This window comes from Panthera pardus, unplaced genomic scaffold, assembly GCF_024362965.1.
Source record: "Panthera pardus isolate Hobbes unplaced genomic scaffold, ASM2436296v1 HiC_scaffold_8, whole genome shotgun sequence".
In the NCBI taxonomy this organism is placed as follows: Eukaryota; Metazoa; Chordata; class Mammalia; order Carnivora; family Felidae; genus Panthera; species Panthera pardus.
Window position 1 is genome coordinate 16,194,353 of NW_026527013.1, and position 21,062 is coordinate 16,215,414.

Here is a 21,062-nt window from a genome sequence, read left to right on the forward strand (position 1 = left end):
GGGTCAGGGTGCATGCTGCGGCCACCGGGTGAAGACCTTCCCTTGGGACTGCGTGTCAGGTCTACACTGCGGGCTCACTTCTCGGAGGAGGAGGAAGCTGGGAGGCCCTGGCGTGACGCACACTGGGACCGCCACCCTCCACGCAAAGGCTCAGGAAGGAGCTCAGAAGAGCAGGTGTCCCAGAGAACCGTCCGGAAGCTTTGGAGGGCACCTGAAGCACTGGGAGAGGAAAGACAGAAAGGACAGGAGTGACGGGACAGAGCACACGTGTGTTCGCTCCTTCAGTGAAAGGAGGCCGCGGTTTCAAGAAGGAACAGCACATCTGTGCCCAGAAACCCTCTCTCCCGCAGGCCACACTACAGACCCCGGTCCCCTGGTAGGAACAAGGAAGCTCCAGGGATTCCTGCCTCCTGGCCCGCAGCAGTGCCCTCGTGGGCTACGAGGGAGGAAGGCCCAAGGCAGAAATGTTGCCAAGGGTGGGGAGGGATGATCTCAGGCGGGGCAGTCACCCAGAGCCTGATTGATGTAAACCAGCCACAAGGTGAATAGCTGCCTTCAGCTTCCATCGGTGCGTCCGGTCCTACAGGAGTGGCATTTCCAGTTTGCCAGTTGGGACCTCAGTTTTCTCACCTTAAAATGGGAACAGTAATCTCCATGGTGGTGGTGAGGATTGGACAACTTATAAGAAGCTTAACATGGTGTCTGGCGCACTGAGGAAATGTTGGTTCCAGTCTTCCTTTTTGTCCCGTCTGCCTGGCACCCAAGCTACATGTTGCTAGGGTTTCACAACCACTGGGTATATGAATGAATCAGTCAATCAATCAATGAACGAATGAATGAACGAGTGATGAATGCGTCAGTGAATGAACGAATCAACCAGTCAACAAGTGATGAACGAATCAATGAATCAATGAATCCACGAATGAGTGAGTGAATGAATGGTTGGATGGATGAATGAGCGAATGAGTGAATGAATGAGTGAAAGGAGGCAGGGAGGAAAGGGAACAAGGAAGAAAGGGAGGAGGGTAGACACTAGGAATGCCAACCAATACAGATTCCACTTCTAAATTCCTCAGAGCCTCCCTGGGAGTTCCAGGCTGAGCCAGGGCTCCAGGGCCAGGGCTCTTCCCCACCCTGAGCCCTCCCCCTGTCACACCTCAGCCGGAGGGCCTGTCAAAGGCCTGCAAACTTTGCTGAACTTTCCAGGGGGTGGGGGAGGTTCCCAGCAAGAGCCAGGCTGCATCACCCATAAGCACAAAAGTGCTTGAAGTTCTCAAAGCCTCAATAAATGTTTCTTCGCCTCTGTTGTGGCCCCACAGGTACCCCAGAGGGACAAGGGCTTGAGGGACTAGGTCTGGACGGGGTCTGGTCGGCTTTGCGGAAGTGTTCTGTAACTGTGCTACGTCTCTCTTTCTCCCTCTCCTCCTCCCCAACCTCCCCCTCCTCCCTTCTCCCTCTCCCCTTCTCTCTCAAATAGATCAGACACCCTTCCCAGAAGGCAGAGAGCTGTAGGCCCCAGAAGCCTGGACCCCCGCAGGAAGGGCGGCCACAACTTGTGTCTAGAAGGACAAGCCGAAGTCCTATTCCCGATGCCCTCAGCAGAGGGGCTGGAGGTTCAGGCAGCCAGGATTCAGGAAGGTTTTAACAGCAAAAAATAGAAATCTGAAAGGCCTCTCCAGCTCAGCTAGTTCCCTGAAGGTAGAGGGGAGGAGCAGGGAGGCTGGCCACCTGCTCTCCTTCCCTGGGGCTCAGACACAGTGGGGGGGACTCCTGCCATCCACTCACTCAAGTGGCATTTAGCAAGTACTGGGCTAGGCGGAGGACCTACCAGTTCAAACACAACCAAAGTCCCTTCCCTCTAGCGGACATTCCGGGCCCAGCGAAGTGGGGAGAGGCAGATGACATCAACATCCTAGAGCAGAAACATGACCGGAACTCTTGAAAGATAAACTAAGGCTGGGGCGCCTGGGGGAGCTCAGTCGGTGAAGCATCTGACTCTTGATTTCAGCTCAGGTCCTGATCTCCCAGTTGGTGAGTTCGAGCCCTGCCCCGGGCTCTGCACTCACAGCGCAGAGCCTGCTTGGGATCCTCTGTCTCCCTCTGTCTCTGCCCCGCCCCAGCTCACGTAATCTCCCTCCCTCCCTCCCTCCCTCTCTTTCTCTCTCTCTCAAAAATAAGTAAACATTAAAAAAAAAAGATAAACTGAGGCATACTAAAAATTTTAAGAGTTTATCTGAGCACAAATCCTCGCCAAGCGCGCAGAGCCAAGCCAGAAGGGGTTAGGAATGCTCCAGCGACAGGAGCAGGGAGCAAAGAAATTCTTGAGTGGTTGTAGTCGAAAGTCTGGTTGGCTGTTTCTGATGGTTGTCCTTATCATTTCGTTGTTTGTTTGTTTGTTTTATTTTAGAGACAGCGCGTGCAAGCAGAGGAGGAGCAGAGGGAGAGAGAGAGAGAGAGAGAGAGAGAGAGAGAGAGAGAGAGAGAGAGAGAGAGAGAGAGAGAGAATCCCAAGCAGGCTCGGCCAGCAGCGCGGAGCCTGACGCGGGGCTCGATCCCATGACCCAGGATCACGACCTGAGCCAAAGTCAAGAGTCAGACACTCAACTGACTGAGCCCCCCAGGCGCCCGTTCCTTATCTTTTTGCCTTCAAAACCTTGAGGACTTCACAGGCTCAGACTTTGGATTGCTGGTATAAGGGAGCCACCTCAGGCTAGTGCCCCCCCCCCCCCATGCTGCCACGGGGTTTCCTGCAGGGGGCCGTAGCATGCTCACTCAGCATCTCTCTCCACCAGCGGGGTGTGGCACATCCTGGGGCACACAGCCCGAGGCGTGGCAGCAGGGGGGATCCCCCGTTGTCCTCACTCACAACTTGGGGCTCTGTCCCTAGAAGGGCCGAGGCTCTATTCCCTGGAAGTAAATCCAGCCAACCCAGAAGAGGGGTGGAGGGACCAAACCAAATCTCACCTCCTGGAGGGGGGTGGGAATCTCTACGTATGTTCCTGGGAAGTCTTCTGTAAAGATTGGTCTTTCGCTCGTATTTTTAATCCGCCCAGTCATCTATTTCTATCAGTGTGAATTCATGTATGTTTATGTTATACTTTGGGTTATCATCCAATACTATGCTACTTTGTGGCTCAGATGGTCCCAGCTTTGCCCTTCGGGAGCTCAGTCAGGTTGGTCCCCACCGTGCATCATCTTTCTGGTTTTTAAGCCCTTCCTTACTTTCGGGCACTACACGATGCTCCGGGCTCATCTTGTATTATACATCTCCTACCACCTCACCAAGGAGCCGCCATTCTTTTACCAGACAATGGTATTAAAAACCAAGTTGTGAGCACTGGGTGTGCTTGCTGCTTCCAGCACCTTCCGCAGACCGGGCTGGGTGGATGCGTGCATGGGTAACAAACACAAGTCTGGACACAGACATACGTCCCCTGTTTCTGCATCTACCCATCTGTGCACACACTGAGCTCCCTGGGACCGTCTCCAGTTCCAATCCAGCCCTCGGGATTCATCCCAGCCTTCTTCCAGCCTCCCTCTCCTACAGTGCGAACAACCTGGCCCCCACCGCTGTCGTCCGTGTACTTACTTGTGTGTTGCACCCCCCCCCGACCCCCACCCCCTCACGCCTATGAAGCAACTTCAGAATGCTCCCCTCGGGGAACCACACTCAGCAATTAGATGCGACACCTGCAGACCCTTTCAGCTTGAGCCCGACCGTGCCCGGGCAAAACCCTACTTTCCAAACTCAGTTGGATGGGCACCTTTTCCTCCAGGGGCTTCGGGGCGGTTCTGTCACGCATTTGTAGAAAGTTTGGGTCAGTCCTAAAGGGTCTCCCACCTCTGAACACACCCTTCAGCGTCCTTTGGAGGGAGCACGATCCCTTTCGAGTAAGCTTTCTCGGTAGAGGGCGCTGGAGGGACACGGCAGGAAGAAACCCTTAGGACATCTCCAGAGTGGAGGGGGGCCGAGGGAGGGCGGATGTGAGGACTGGCCTCGGGGCTGCCACTTTACAGCCTGGGTCCGGTGCTAACCCAGCAGCCCTCGCAACTCAGAGCTTGGAGCCCCGTTGAACTTGTGTGCCCCGCAGGCCTGCCGAGCGCTGGCACCCAGGCTCCCCCCCTCAGGAAGTTCCGTGTGGCCTGCACGCAGTGACCTGTGGCCCCAAGGGTCACAGGCTCACCTGCAGCCCCCCTGTGCAAGCCTCCACGTGGCCCAGGCACCCAGAAGGCCTCCTGCCCCCGCTGGTGCCCAGTGAACCACACCTTCTCCAAAGACACCTGACCCCTTCCGAGTATGTCCTTGCTTGAAAGTCTCCTCCCGCTCCGCAGCGCCATAGAGAGTGGCCCTCTACCTATGGTTAGTCTTGTGGTATAGTTTATGTTTCTGTATCAACCCCTCTAGGGGCATCCCCCCTGGGAGAGAAGGTGGGTCTTGGGCTCAGAGGAAACATCCTAATTTAATAAAGCTGCCCAAGTATGGCACCCACCCTTAGGTTGTATGAATTTCCTTATGTTTTAGTGCAAGTGATTCCCTACACGACATAGACTACCCTGCTGTGGGTTCTGTTCTTCCTTAAGGGGTATCATACTGTGTCTATTTTCAGCAACTTGAATTCTTTGCTCCACACTACGATTGGGAGATAGGTCCACGTTGATATACATAGCTCTAGTTCAGAGGTCAGCAGTAAACGGCCAGGTAATAGGTATTTTTCGCTGTATGAAAGAGGCTAAATGGAGGGTATTATGTATGTGTTGATGTAACAAAAGGGAAACCAGATTTCTACGAAACTTTTCGTGATGCAATTCAAAAGGTAATAATAATTGAATAAAAATTGTAATATGGGTCTAATAACAAGAAGACTGAAATTCTCTTTTTTTTTTTTTTTTTTTTTTGAGCCACCCAGGCACCCTGGTATTTTTTATTAAACTTTTAATGTCCATCAAAATAAATCTGTAGCGATGATGTCCCCGCTTTCAGTTCTAATATGAGTAATTTGTGTCCTCTCTCTCTTTCCTTTTTTTTTTTTTTTTGCTCTGACATAATCATATATTTCCATCTTTGATTACAAAATAAATGCACATATGCTTAAAAACATCATTGCAAATCTTACAAACATTAAAAAGAGTATTAAGGTAATATCAACATCTTTATGTTATCCTGATCCTGAAAACATATACACCAATTCTAAGGAGAAAACTATAAACTAATATTCCTTCACATGAATACAGTAATTCTCAAAATATATTATCCAATCAAATTGGAAAAATGTAGAAATCTAATACCGAATTACCGGTAGCATTTACCCTGGAAAGAAATATTGGTTTTATATCCATTATATACCTCATTGGAATTTGCCACTTTATATTATTTTTTTAATTTAATTTAAATCCAAGTTAGTTAACATATTGAAATTCTTTTAGATTAACATCAAAGTTAATGTTCCCTGTCTATTGCAATTGTTCCTCTTTATAAACTATTCTCGGTTCTCGGGTTGTACAAAAACAGGTGATGGGTCAGATTTGGCTGCAGGTAGTAATTTGCTGACCCCTAGTTCATTCATTTGTACTGCTGTATAAAATTCCATTGGGTAACTCTAAAAAATGCATTCATTTATTCACAGGGAATGGAGGAGTTACAGTTGTTTGATATTAAAATGCTATTTCTACAAACAGTCTAGTTTGTATCTGTGCACTACATGTATAAGTGTTCTTCTGGGTACCATACATAGAAGTAGAACTGCCAATGGTTGAATAGGGCATGTGGATCTTTAATACTGAACTGCCTTCCAAGGTGGGTATACAGCATATACCAAGTACATATACAGCAGTGTATATGTTTACGTGCTAGGCCACATGCTTATAAACACTTGGTGTATTATCAGTGTTTTAGGTTTTTCAAATATGTGTGTGATACTATGGCATTTTTACTTTAATTTTCATTTCTGGATTACAGGTGAGGTTGAATATCTTTTCAAATGCTCATTGACCTTTCATGCTTTCTCTTCTGTAAATTGCCTGTTCATACCTTTTGCCCATTCTTCTATTGAGTTGTTTATATTTTTCTCATTGATTGGTGAAAGTTCTTCATACATCGATTAACCCCTTTTTAGTTCAAATGTGTTTGTGGCTCTGTGGCTTCTATTTTCCATGTTCAAGTGTGTCTTATGAGGGAAAAAGCTTAGTTAAGTGCATAGCTCTTCTTCTTGTGTCTTGTTTAAGCATGTACTTGAAAAAGTTTTGAAATTTTCCTTTTTATATTTAGGTTCTTAATCTACAGGAAATTAAGGTAGGGATCTAATTGAATTTATTGGGTAGCACATTGTCCTGGATAAATGGATTGGTAGCTCCACCATTTCCTAATAATCTTTAGGGCTGTCTCTCTCATATATCACATCTCTACATATGGGTGGGTCTATTCTGGGCTGTCTATTCTGTTTCATTAGACAGTTGGTGAACACTGTTTTGATTTACTAGTTGTGTGTGTTTTAATTAAATGTTGATACCTAATAAGGAGAATTCCTGCCCCAACTTGATCGTCTTTAAAATGGTCTTAGTTACTTCTATACAAATTTTAGAATCAAACTTGTCAAGTTCTATGAAAAATCTTGTTAGATTTTTTTACTGAAACTGCATTGAGCTTTTAGATTAATTTGGGAAATCATGACATTTTTATGCAGACTTACCTGACCTGTTCACATGTCATAGTTCTCCTTTGGGAAATATTTGGGTCTTTCTAAAATGTCTTTTATAAAATTATAGAATTTTTCCATAAAATTTTCAACATCCTTTGTTAGATTTATTCCTAGGTCCCTTAATTTTTTATTGTTACTGCTGTTGTAAATGTCACTTTAAAAAAATCTTTTTTTTTTAAGAGCCTCTATAGAAATGCACATAATTTGGGTCTGTGCATCCTATATGTAGAAACCTTGTGGAACTCTTAATAATTCTTATCATTTATCTATAAATTCCTTGGGGATTTTTTTCCCTATGTAAACAATCATACTGTCTGTGAATAATGGCAGGTTTTCTTTCTCTCTTCCTAATCCCTATAACCATTTTGTTAGCAACTTATTGGGTTGCCTAGGGCCTCTATTACAATGTGGAATAGAATTTCACATGTTAAATGATGGCTGGTACCCTTGTCTCATTTCTGATTTTTAAGGGTAAACTTCTATTGTTTCAGCTTGGAGAATGATTTTGCTGTTGAGTTTTATTAGATACTCTATCAAACAAAGCAATTCCCTTCTATTCCTAGTTTGCTAAGATTTTTTTTTCTTTTTGTCTTACATGGATGTTGGATTTTACCAAATACCATTATTTTATTTTATACTATTTTGAAGATTATATGTCAATAGGGTGAATTACAATAATAATTTTCTACTTAGACATTCTTGCATTTCTAGCATAAATTCAAGTTGGTCAAGATGCATTTTACAATACATTGCAAGGTTGACTTTGCTGGGTTTTTTTGTTATTGTATATAGGGTTTTTTTTAAATATATATATGTTAAGTTCTCGGTGACATGGCCTACAATTTGTCTTCTTGACTGTTTTTTAATCAACATTATACTGCACTAATAAAATGAGTTATCAAGTGTGACTTCTTTTTCTATACATGTCAAAAAAAATTGTGTAAGGTTGGAATTACCTTTTCCTTGAATGGTTTATAGAACTCACCTAGAAAACAAACCGTAGATCACACAACCTAGTCCCAGTTTGGGTGGCTTTCTTTAATAATTATCAAAACAGTCCAATGCTAACTGTGATGTTTTATAATTTTGGCCAGCTATTTGTTTCCTCTGTTTCTTTTTATTTTATTTATTTTAGGTAATATGTATTTATTTTATTTAAGTTTAATATTATCAAAATCTCCAAAGTAGAAAGCTGAAACACATATGTGTCACACATGTAGCTGAAAAAGAACGAATATGGAAGATATATATATATATATATATTTTTTTTTTTTTTTTTAAATTCCAACAAACCAACAAAATAAAGTTAAACCACTCAGTTTTCAAAATGAAATAAAAGAGGAGCCTGGGTGGCTCAGTTGGTTAAGTACCTGATTCTTGATATCGGCTCAGGTGATGATCTCATGGTTGGTGAAATCAAGCCCCATGTCTGGCTCTGCACTGTCACCTCAGACAGAGCTGTTGGTACAGCACCTGCTTGAGATGCTCTGCTTGAGATTCTCTCTCTCCCTCTCTCTCTGTTTGCTCCCTTTCTCTCTCTCTCAAAGTAAGCAAACGTTTAAAAAGAGTTCTAAATTTAAAAAAATGAAGAAAAGACTTGACCAAGTGGTTCAGAATGAGAATATCCAAATTGTCCATCAACATTATGAAAAGATACTCGATTTTCAACAATAATCAGGCAAACATAAATTTAAATCATAGTGAGATATTTCTCCATAACCGCTAGAAATGTCACATTTTAAACTAATAACAATATCAGGGGCGCCTGGGTGGCTCAGTCAGTTAAGCGTCCAACTTCGGCTCAGGTCATGATTTCAACATGTGTGAGGCTGAGCCCCGCATCGGGCTCTGTGCTGACAGCTCAGAGCCTGGAGCCTGCTTCGGATTCTGTGTCCCTCCTCTCTCTCTGCCCCTTCCCCACTCACTCTCTGTCTCGTGCCGTCTCTCATAAAATAAATGTGAAAAACAATCTTTTTTAATAACAACAATATCAAGTGTTGGTGAGTACTGACACAATTGAAATATTCATAAACTTTCCAAAACTGTCGTATCTACTGAGGGTTCACATATGCATACTTTATAACCAAGGATTTCCACTCTTCGTTGTATACCCACCAAAAAGGCATAAAAAGGCACAAAAAAGATATGTCTAAATATATGGATAGTCTCATTATTCATAATAAGCAAAAACTGGAAACAAACCACACAGGCAACAACAGTAGTGTGGATAAATATATTGTCGTTTTCATTCAATGGAATATACAGGGTTGAGAATGGAATGGAACAGCACGGATGAATCCCACAAGTACACTATTTTGTAATAGAAGCATTGAAAGATAAACTGAGGTACACTAACATTTTTCAAGAATTTATTTCAGCCTATACCAATTCCAATCAGGCAGCCCACAGATGCAAAGTGGCTACAAGTATGTTCCACCCACAGGAGCTAGGGGGGAGGTTTTTATAGAGAAGACTGAGAAGCCAAGCAAAGGAATTATTTGATTAGCTATAGCTTAAGCAGTGGCCTTATTTGGGAAAGCCTGGTTGGCTGTGCTACATAATTCTGAAGTTTCACTTTCTCAGATTCCAGTGCATTGACCCTGACTTAGGTTTCACTTTGCTAATATATGCTACCAAAGCACTGAGCCACCTCAGTCTAATGGCCTCCTCATTTAATTAACAGAAGCAAAACAGGGCCCCTGGGTGGCTCAGTTGGTTGAGCCTGTGACTCTTGATTTCTGCTCAGGTCATAATGGCAGGGTCATGGGATGGAGCCCCGTGTCAATCTCGGTCCTGAGCCTGGAACCTGCTTGGGATTCCCTCTCCTCTCTCTCTGCCCCCTTCCTCTGGGTTCTCTCTCTCTCTCTCTCTCTCTCTCTCAAAAATAAAGACACATTTTTTTAAAAGTTCACTGGTGGCCTCTCATTGACTATGCTTGCCATTTCTGGGCAGAAAGAGGATCTTCCTTCCTCTTGCTGGAACTAGGTAAGCTATGAGGAGTGGTAGTGCATGAGAGCGCTCCCTTCATGGCTTCCTAACTCAATTTCGAGTAAGACTTCCTAATATTCTATTTTGTGAACTTGGTGGTATTTATACAAGTATTTGCTTTATAATTACTCATTACGCTCATATATGTGTCTTACCCATTCTTCTATTTCATAAAACACTTTTGAAAAAAATAAAAGTCAAGATCTTAGAAGCCACAATGGACAGATATGAATGGCCTAAAGATGGGTACTCAGACCTATTTTCTTAAAATATGGTCAAAACGGGGATATTCTAGCTGTATTTAGGACAACAACAGCGACTTGCGGGTTCAAAAAGATTTAAAATAGGATGAATGAAATATATCAGAGATTAAACTGGACTGGCTTTCCAGGAGCCAACAGCAGGTGAACTGGGGGGTGTGGCGGTGAAGCCGTGGGCAGTCCCCAGTTCTCTAGCTGGGGACGAAACACCGCAAAATACCTTTCATTCTCTATGCAGTGTTTTATTCTCTCTTCAACCAGCCAAGAACATGGTTAAATCCTCTTTGCTTAATCCTAATAGTGCTGATTTTCATTTAAACACTTTACTGTGAAAAAAATGTGTTATTTTGTGGAATATGCGTATCTTCAGAATGTCCATTCTACTTCAGGACAAGTTACTGCAACAGGAGAGGCTCCGCTTCGGGCGAGAGTGGGATGAATATCAAGCGGGCGTGTGAATCCCGAGCTTCAGTCCCCTTCAATCTGTAACCGGTGGGGCCGCAGGTGGCGCGGGGGAAGGCCCGCCAGCCCTCCCCTGCAGGGGACATGAACGCTGCCTTTTCTTCCCAACGCCGCGAGGCTTGAAATATGTTTTGTGGGGTGAGAGGGCACAAACCCTAAGACTTGAATAATCTGAAATGTTACGTGTGCTTTGTTCCTTTATGTAGATTCTGGACCTCAACTCATCAGCGTACAGTTCAGATGGAAGGGCTTTTCCCCCTTGTCTGAGTCGGTCCCCAATGAGGGTCCTTGGCCCAGAGGGCCAAGCAGCGCGCTCCAGCAGCTACTACACACCGCCCTCCGCTCCGCCCTCCGCTCCGCCCTCCGCTCCGCCCTCCGCTCCGCCCTCCGCTCCGCCCTCCGCTCCGCCCTCCGCTCCGCCCTCCGCTCCGCCCTCCGCTCCGCGCGCGCCCCAGCACACTTCCGGCCCGCCGGCCGCGCCCCCTCCATACTTCCGGCCCGCCCCCAGCCTCCTCCGCCTCTCGCGCGACTCCTAGCGAGCGCCCCGCCCCCTCGTCCGCCGCCGCTGCCACCCCCAGTGGTGGACCCGGATCTTTCCTAGGGTGACAGCGAGGGGCGCGAAGCCCCGCGACTACCGTCGCCCCTTTTAGCAGCCCAAAGCCAGCACCAGGACCCCCGACTTAAATTCCAATTTCAGACGAGCAGCGAATCAACTCTTAGTTGATTACACTAACTTTAGTGTAAAGTTCGCTAAGAATATCATTCGTTGTTATTGAAATTGGAAGTTCAGATCCAGACGACCCTGTGTTTCACCTGGCAGCCCCACTTGGGATCGGCGGGACCAGCGCCCAGCGAGCCGGCTGCCTTGCTGCCTGCCTGGTGCTCCACTGAGGCCGCCCTGTCTCTACACTATTTGTGGGCGCCTGGGGGGGGGGGAGGAGGGCGGGGAACTGCTGTGAGGCCTGTTACTACCAACATATTTTAAAAATAGTAATTATTATTATTGGTGTTTGGCTCCTTTTTTCGCCATTAACAACAGAAATAAACGTGTGTTTTGAATTTTAAAAATAAGAAACTTGAAGCCCAAAGATGCTCCAGGAGGGGACAAAGAGACCGAGCAGCGAGGACCACTGCCCACCCTGGGGGTCCCCGTCCTGTGGCCAGCGTAGGCCAGGAGCCGTGCGGAGTCAGAGGCCTCGCGGCCTCAAGCACCCCTGTACCCCAGCTATAGCCTGTACACCTTCTCGTCCAGCAGTTCCAGCGTGAGAGGCCTCTGCCTGGCGGCGGGGAGGAAGCAATTCCTGTGGCCCTGCCCAGGGTTCTGAAGTCACATGGTCTCACGCTGGTTCGGGTCTGTTCATTACCTAAGCCCCGCCCCGGGCTGTGAACCCAGGGGGGTGGGGAAGTTGTGTCAGTGAACAGATAATCAGGAATGGAAACTTTTATCCTATACCAGAGAAGTCATCCTGTTGTCTTGAAGTCATGAATTCTCTGTTGAATAATAAAACCAGTGGTTCAAATGGAACTTTCAAAAGCCCCAAGAGTGAAATACAGGGATGAGGAGACTGATGAGGGTTTTCTCAATCTCTAGAGGAACTAAATTGTCTCTTAAAGGTCTGTTTTGGTTTTATTTTCTCTCTTGCATTCAGCACAGGGACAGCGCAAAATCAAAGAAAAACAGTGGAAGTCATTTTAAACTTGACTTAGCAATTTCCTTGGGGAATAAGATCGCAGAAGCCAGAGTGGTCAGGTTTGAAAGAGAAGAGAGACTTACTTTGACTAAAAAGCTGGGACTGTAAAAGAAGGGCCTCACCCTTGAAAGCATTTTGTACCTATCCTAATGCAGTACCTACATGCCCGGGGCAAGTGGGGACAGATACTAGACAACAAGGGACAGCCTGTACGCCCAGGAGCCCAGGAAATTATTCAAGTTGGCCAATCTACAGTGAGCCCCTGAAACCTAGCTAAGCCCGCCCTGCTCGCCATATACAAACTGCCCCCTACAGCTCCAGGTTATTGTTACCTTGTCCCCCGGGGGGTGCAGCCCTCTGGCAACCTTCTGAACTGTAAATCACAAAAAATTCTGCCTTTCATCTGAAGGTCCTCGTGTTGTACCATCAAAAGAAACTTTAAATCATATAAAACAGATCTCATCTCAAGATACTTAATCTAATTATATCTGCAAAGACCCTTTTTCCAAATACAGTCGTTCTCTGGGCCTCAGACTCAGGACAGGAGCCAGCAGAGGGCCTGGAGATCCGGCAGGGGCTAATAGTAGAGCTAACTGCATGAGTCGTCAGAAACTTTCTGGACAAAAGCTGGGTACCAGGGGAGGGCAAGGTTCGGAAGTGATTTCGTTTCCCCAAAGCAGCTCCCCCCGGTAGAAGGGTGGGAGGGAAGACAAACCACGGGGTGGACAAAGAAAATGCAGCCCTTCTCGCGATTTGCCGTGGCCACAGTCCGTAAAGCTGCCCAAAACGCTGGAATAGCAAATGCTGAACCATCGCTCCCAGGGGAAATACAGACTTAGGTTCCTGCCAGCGTCTAGTACCGTTTTGTTCAACTACTCAATACAGAACCTTATGTGGCTTCGGTCTAAAGACACCTTAGTTAGCAAATATTGTTAATTTATTGACACTGAACTCGCGGCCGTCGGCACGAGAACGCGTGCCCGAATGGAGCTTATCTAACACGCACATTCTCTCCGTGAGGCGCATCCCAGCCTGCTCGCGCTTAGTGCACTTGAACTTAGGGGCACCAGGCAGAGCTTGGGCACTACGCTTCGCGGCCACTTCAAACCACGAAACCACCAACCCCAAACCACAAAACTCTGGAAAACATGGCACAAGTAGACCACGAAAAGGACATTTGTGTTCAGCACGAGAGCTGGTGCAAGAAGGCAGGGTGTCGTCTTGTTCAAGGTCAGCGGGGCACATCCCAAGCTTTCCGACATAGCGGCCCCCTCCCAGCAGCAGAGCCAGGCCCCAGCCGATGGTCAGAAAGAGTGACAGCAAAGGTCCCTGACCTTTGGGACCTTGGGAGGAGAACGGCCTCTGGGTTAGAAGGTGGGTGTGAGGAGGGATGCACCCCAGCCATTGCCCACGAGGAAGGGAGGGACAGAACCCTTGCCAGGCAGAGGCAGTGAGATGAGCTCCTGTTTATACACTTAAACCCCCATTTCCAGAGTGGAGGGGTTTCCGTGAGAGTCACCGACCCAAGCGAAGTCCTGGGAATTGTTTTTGTAAAGCTTCAGGGACCAGCGGTGGCTGCCTTCTGGGCCCTTCTCTGCACCAGGCATGCCTAGTATCCTTCCTCATAAAAGCCCAAAGTGACTTGTCCACCGTCACACAGCCCGTCGGAGCCCCAGACCAAAGACCTGACCACCAGCACGATTCTGTCCCCTGTCCCCTCACCTGCTTTATAAATCTCTCCAGCTGCAGTGAGGCCAGGAAAGAGGTTGCCAAAGTGGCTTCAGCAAACCCCTCCTGCCTCACCCCTCCTACCTTTCCTTTTCCTCCTTCCCTCCCCTTCCTCTCTCCCACCCCACCCCTGCCTCCTCCCCACAGCTCAGACTGCCAGCGTCTGACCCCGCTGGTGGATGCAACCAGGTGGTCTTAGGACAGTTTTAGGCAGTCTTAGGCCTGGCTGATTCGGGCACAGCACTGGGGGGTGGGGGTGGGGGGGAAGGGGGGTGCGGCGCAGGGATGGGGAAAATCTCTGCCTCTGAGTCTGCGATTGCTGGCCAGGACCTGCCCGCGTTGTCTTTCCCTTCAGCCTCCCTGTCTCCACCATAACCAGGCCTTGGAATCGCTTGAGGAGTTTTTAGAAATCTGAGGCCCAGACCAGTTCAATGAGAACTTCGGGGCTGGTCCGAGGAATGTGAATCTCTGGCTGTCTTCAGGCCTGCTCAGTTTATGTGCCTCTTCCTAGGCCTTGACACCCCGCTCCTGTCCCAGACACCCAGAATTCTCTGGAAGATCAGGTAAATGACGTTACTCACGATAGAGGGAAGACATTTAGCCTATGTTAACGTAAACGTGACAAACTTTCTCACATCATTAAATGCCTGTGTTCACATACTTATATCATTTAAGAATTCAGAATTTTCCAGTTAGAATGTTCTTATTGATGGGGCGCTGGGTAGCTCAGTGGGTTAAGCATCTGACTTCAGTTCAGGTCATGATCTCACGATTCAGGAGCACGAGCCCTGCATCGGGCTCTGTGCTGACAGTGAGGAGCCTGCTTGGGGTTCTCTCTCTCCCTCTCTCTCTGCCCTTCCCCTGCTTGCGCTCTCTCTAACAGGATAAATAAAAAGAACATTTAAAAAAAAATTTTAATAAAATAAAATAAATACATGAATAGAATATTCTTAGTAGAGCAAGACGCCAAAGGTAATCTTCACAGGACATAGAAACACCGAGCCATCTGGGGATCTTCAAGGTCTCCTTGCACACTGGCTTTCAAGGGCAGTTTTAACAACACAGAACCACCTATGACATGTTCACACAAGACCTCATACCAGACCCAAAAGTTAAGACAGGCCATTGTCTCAATACCCTCTGGTCTCCACCTCCCTCTGAATCACCTCTGTGATGCAGAAAAGCATTTGCATTTATACAACTATCCATGGGTGAGATTTCTTTCTCGGGTGCAGCTAGGACGCTGGTGCGGGACCCGGGGCGGGGGGACGAGGGAAGGGGCGTGGAACACGGACCATGCGCTGTTGGGCCCTGGAACTGGACCCGGGGCAGGAGCCACGTCAGCGAAGGCAGGTGCTCTGCGTGGGGCGAACGTGAGCACAGGACGCGGGGCCGGGTGGCACGGAGTGAGGGGCTGTGGCTTAAGGTGTAGGGGTGGATATGGGCTTGGGAGAGGATGGGCTGGGCAGGGCCAAGGGTGGCCTGTGAGGGCTTCAAAGGCCATGCTGAAGTGCCCTGTACGCGTGGGGCCTTCCACTCCTCCCCCAGCTGCAATGTGGACAGTGGCTGGAGCTGCACAGAGGCACCTGGGGGGGACACCAGGACAGAGGCTCTTGTGCCGCGAGAGGCTGAGGCCGAGGCCACGCGGGAGGATGGCCAGAGGCGGGGCTTTTCTTTTGGAAAGGAGAAAGTGACGCAGGTCAACACCAGGCTGGCCGAGGAGGGGGTCTTCCCCAGAATCTCACCCACCCTCCCTGGGCCGTTGCCTGCCCCCTGCTCCTCTGTCCTTCCTTTTCAAGCCTCTCCTCCAGGAAGTGGGGTCGGGTGTGGCCACTGGCCTCTCACCCCCTTGGGGACCTTGCAGCCTCATCTGGACACCCAGCTTTGTTTGCGTCAGCTTTGTTTTCTAATGGGAAGGAAGACGAGCCTCAGGAGTCTCCTTGGACAGCTTGGGGGCTGTGAAATCTGGTCCTATGAACGGGAAGCAAAGAGCACAGAGCAGGGATGCAGGGAGCCGGGGAGGGACACGATGGCCACGGCCCTCTTCTTTGCGGCTCTCCTCCCCAGTCGGGAGCACAGCAGCCCAACGGATAAGGCCTTTCAAGTGCTAGAACCAGAAAGAGCCCAGGGAAGCCTCTATCCATTCCAGATGAAGGGGCAGGCGCTCAGAGCCAGAGTGAGTGCACTTCTTCCAACCCAGGGTCCCGACCTTGCCGTTGGTAATATTTTGTTGGCCGAAACCATGCACGCCGTGTCTTTCGAAATTCCCCGTGGAGGCAAGCACTGTTCTCAGAACTGGGAGCCAGACTCGACTGACCTTTGACCTTGAGGCAGAGAGCTGCTCCACGGGCCCAGTTCAGGTCCACAAAGGGAGAGCGGGCCCCAGCCCTTGCTCTGTAAAGCTGGAAACCTCATGTCCTGCTTCCAGATCCGGGAGAGTCCAGTCAGAGTCCAGGAGATCCTGACGTACCCGGCTCTCCACAACAGTGGCGATGGGTGAGGACATGGAGGTATGGAAGCAGGTGTTCCAGGAATTAATTCAGGAGCTGAAACCATGGCACAAATGGACCTTGACACTAGACAAAGACCTTCTTCCCAACACCCTGCAGCCAGGGTGGTCACAGTACCAGCAGTGGGCCTTCGCCAGGTGAGTGGGGAACGGGAGGGGACGTATTCCAGAACATTCTTGTTTATTCGTTGCTGTGTATACTTGCTACTTTTCTTTCTTATTTATTTTTTTTAATGTTTATTTATTTTTGAGAGAGAGAGAGTCAGGGACAGAGCAAGAGCAGGGGAGGGGCAGAGAGAGCGGGAGACACAGAATCCGAAGCAGGCTCCAGGCTCTGAGCTGTCAGCACAGAGCCCGACGCGGGGCTCGAACCCACGACCCGTTAGATCACGACCTGAGCCGAAGTCGGACGCTTAACCCACTGAGCCACCCAGGTGCCCCTACTTGCTACTTTTCTTATTCCATTCTGTGCTTGCAAATTGAGCACTACAGGAAGTAAGATGCCCATCACCCAAGAAGCTTTAGCTTCGGTGAAGGCTTTTTCCTTGCTACAGTGAACCTCACACAGTAGCAGGACTGGGCACTGGTGTAGGCAGACGCCTTGATGCAGAGAAATCGGGGGAGGGGATAGCAGTGAGGAAAACTGAGAGAGCTACATTCCCTGCATACGCTCCCTGCCTCGGGGGACCTGGGGCTCATGACAGAACCTAGGAGGGAGAGGCCTGAGGAGCCCCTCCGGGAGAGGACAGAGGACAGGGGTAGCTGAGGAATATGCATCTTGTCCCCTCTGCTCCAGGCTGATGGATCCTTTTAAACTAAGACCCTCAGGAGTCCATCCAAAGCCCCACCCTTTTATCCGGGTGGAAAAGCAGAGCTCCAAGGGTCAGGTGGGTGGGGTTGCCCACCTGCCAGAGGGTGGGAGGCTGGGACTCTCTCCTAGGACTGGGGCAGGGGCTCGGTGCCTCCCCACTACCCTCCTCTCCAGGGCAGGGTCTGGGCAGAGGAAACAGAGCTCTCCTGTCCTGGTGGCCCACAGCTTCCCAAGCCAGGAGCACCTGAGCAAAATCTCAGCTTCTTTCTTTCTTCCTTCCTTCCTTCCTTCCTTTCTTTCTTCCTTCCTTCCTTCCTTCCTTCCTTCCTTCCTTCCTCCCTTTCCTTCCTTCCTTCCTTCCATTCCTTCCTTCCATTCCTTCCTTCCCTTCCTTCCTTCCTTCCTTCCTTCCTTCCTTCCTTCCTTCCATTCCTTCCTTCCTTCCTTCCTTCCTTCCTTCCTTCCTTCCTTTCCTTTCTTTCCTTGAACTCTGAGCTGGCACCTGAGCAGAGTAGCATGACCCAGAGGGAGGGACAAGGGACAGCAGCCAGAAGAGCAGAGCCCAGCGCACCCCCCCCCCCGCCCCCCGAACCACGAACTGTTGGTGATTTGACCTAACACATGGTCCCAGGGTCACCGAGGCGGAGGAAGAAGAGTGAAGCGTTTTCCAAGAGCTTCTGCACTAGATTTGGAAGTAGCCCATGTCACTGCCCACCTCCCATTGGGCAACCGGTCACATTGCCCAACCTAACTGGGCTGTGAAGCAGGAGAGAGCACACAGGCAAGCTGATCAGCATGAGACGGCCCTGCCACCCCGCAGCTTCTGTGTCTCCCATGATTCCCATCGTGGGGGCAGCCATGTGCTTCCCTGCCTCCTTCCCCTCTCTCCATCTCTCCTGCCATGCGTGTCCAAATATCTGAGCTCAGGAAATTGCCCTCTTCCCTGTGGAGACGAGGTGTCATTCTCTTGTACCCTGAGACCAGGCACACACAGAACCCAACTGGGTTGGAGGGGCGTAAAAGGAGAGACAGCTGGACACTGTGATCTCCCTGTAATACTGGCAGATCAGGGACCCTGGGCAACAGGGCAGAACAATGTTTTTCTTAGGACACTAGACCCTCCCTGATCTGTGGGGCTATGACTTATTGCCTTAGTCTGTTTGGGCAGCTATAAAAAAAACAAAGAAAAACAAAAAGAACAGAGCAAAACGGAGGCTCCTGGGTGGCTCAGTCAGTTGAGCATCTGGCTTCGGCTCAGGTCATGATCTCGTGGTTCATGGGCTCGAGCCCCATGTCAGTCTCTGTGCCGACAGGTCAGAGCCTGGAGCCTGCTTCAGATCCTGTGTCTCCCTCTCTCTCTCTGCCCCTCCCCTGCTCACGCTCTGCCTCTCTCTGTCTCTCAAAAATAACTAAACATTAAAAAAATTAAAAAAAGAAAAAACAGACTGGGCAGCTTATATGCAACAGACATGATTGCTCATGGTTCTAGGGGCCGGAAGTCCAAGGTCAGGGTGCTAGCTGGTCAGGTGAGAGCCCTCTTCTGGGTTGCTTCTGGGTTGACTTCTGTTGTATCCTCACGTGGTGGGAGGAGCTGGGGAGCTCTACGGGATCTTTTTGATAAGAGCACTAATCCCATTCGCATGGGCTCCCCCCTATGACCTAATCACATCCCAAAGGCCTTCTAACATCGTCCATTACCTTTGAAGGGTAGGATTCCGGCATGTGAATTGCGGGGAGGCATAAACTTTCGGAAGGTAACACTCAACCAACACCCATTTGTACCACTGGTGGATTTTAGTTCAGGGTTCTTGGGGGCTGATTTAACGGCTGCTGTTGCACCTGTAGCTTTTTGACCCACTTCAGTCTACATTTGAAGAAGCCTTGGTTTGGGGCCAGGAGCCTGGAGGTCTAGTCCTGCTTCTTACGCCCACTGAGTCTCTGCACACGATTAGTTCCAACACGTGCCTCATCTCCAGCGTGATCGAGTTGGACTTAGAAAATCCCCTCCAGCGCAGACACCTTGTGATTAGCCATTTTCATGACAGACACCTGTGGGTCCCAGGGCGTGTGGGCAACACCATGGAGGCAGGAGTGAGGGGCTCGCTGAGTTCTTTCCCCACTCACCGCAGCCCCGGTCAAACCACATCTGTGTGTTGTTGGGTCCCCTTTCTTCCCTCTGGCCCAGCCCCCAACTCAGCCTTCCTGGGCCAAGCTGAGGGTCTCATCTTCTGTCTCCGCAGGTTCCAGTGCTCCCTGTGCTCTCGTCGTTGGGCCTCTTCCCAAGTTCAGGTCCTTTTCCACATGCACAAGAGTAAGGGGGAACCCCAGGGCCAGGTGAAGATGAGGGTCTTTGCCCAGAGATGTCGGAAGTGCTGTCAGTCTCCATTTGAGGTTCCCGAGTTCACCACAGAGAACATCTCAAGGATCCTGAATAACTTGGTGTTCCGAATTCTGAAGAAATGCTACAGAGAAGGATTTAAGTCAATGGAGGAGCTTCCTATGATCAAGGAAATCTCTCTTGAGGGGCCGCATGACAGTAACAACTGTGAGGCATGTCTACAGGGCTTTTGTGCTCAGAGTGGGGTGGGTCCAGCTGTGCAGGCACCGGTGTCCCCAGCACTTGCCTCCATAAGCTCACCTACTTTCGGGACCATCATTCCCGTGCCCTCTCCCGCAGGGAGTGGCACCACAGTGGACGAGGTGAACACCCAGGCCAACAAGGGGAAGCCTTTACCCAGACCCTCGTATGCAGGGCCCACGCAGGCTGCCAGCCTCCCCACCCACTGGAGCCCGAGAGCAAACACCTACCACCACGTGGAGAGGCGAGTTCAGGTCACCCGCTGGAGGGAGGGGCTCTGTTCCCACATAGCCCCGAATCCCAGGTGCAGGTATGGGAATGTTTGCTGTTTTTGCCTCGTTCTAGTCATCGTGGTGGTGATTATCGTAGAGACTGTTCAGTGGATCTCAAGGTGATGCCAAGTTCAAAGTCACGTAGTATGATCCCAAGGATGGGAAATTTCCAGAATAGGTAAATACAGAGACAGGGAGCAGATTGGTGACTGCCAGGGGCTGTGGGGAAGGGGATTAATCTGTACGGGGGCTTTTTTTGGGTGGGGGGAGGTGGTGAGTGGTGATGAAAATGTTTGGCCCAAGATGGAGCAGGTGGTTGTACAGCACTGTGAATTCGGTAAAGGCCATTGAATTGTTCATTTTTAAATGGTTGATTTCATGTGAGCTTTAACGGTTAATTTCATGTTAATTTCACCTCCATTCAATGTTATTTAAAAGACACTGAAATCCCGCTTGTTCTCTGTAGACCGAAACCATTATAGCCCACAGAACCATCTGGAAATCTCAGGAGACCCGTGGGTCCTCTCACCAGAGAAGCTTGCCCAGACCCTGTGACATCAGTCTGTGGAGGCACTTGCTGTGGTTTTCATTAGGCTGAAAACCTGGGTCTCAAAGCAGTGGTCTCCACAGCAGGGTCCACACAGCTCAGGGAGGACCAAGGTAGCACCACCTGTGTGGTCAAGGTAGGACCATCTACCCAGGTTGGGGCTAGAACCTGCAAACTCCATTTTTTGTTTCTTTGTCCTTTACTATTTCTTGTTGTGTGGCTTATAATGTATGTTGATGTATGAGTAGAATGGTATTGTGACACGATGTGTAAATAAACAAATACACACCCACTTGGAGCGCGTGCTCAGCTTGTCACTGACTTCTTCATTTTCAGAACTCTGTACCCATTAGACGACAACTCGCGTTTTCTCCCTCCCTCAATCCCTGCTAACCACCATTCTTCTTTCTGTCTCCGTGAATGTGACTTCCCTGAGGACCTTACATAGGCAGACTCAGACAGCGTTTGTCTTCTTGTCACTGGTTGATTTCACTTAGCGTAATATCCTCCTGTTTCCTCCA

The 21,062-nt window shown here is 49.1% G+C and overlaps 1 protein-coding gene across 1 annotated transcript; it reads left to right on the forward strand.

The window, feature by feature from the left end:
* The first annotated feature begins 14,099 nt into the window (after positions 1-14,099).
* RTP3 (receptor transporter protein 3) lies at positions 14,100-20,833 on the forward strand. Its single transcript, XM_019416574.2, has 3 exons — positions 14,100-14,387; positions 16,253-16,471; positions 19,385-20,833. The coding sequence occupies exons 2-3, from the start codon at positions 16,317-16,319 to the stop codon at positions 20,115-20,117; spliced, it is 888 nt and encodes a 295-aa protein (XP_019272119.2). The 5' UTR covers positions 14,100-14,387; positions 16,253-16,316; the 3' UTR covers positions 20,118-20,833.
* Positions 20,834-21,062: the final 229 nt, after the last annotated feature.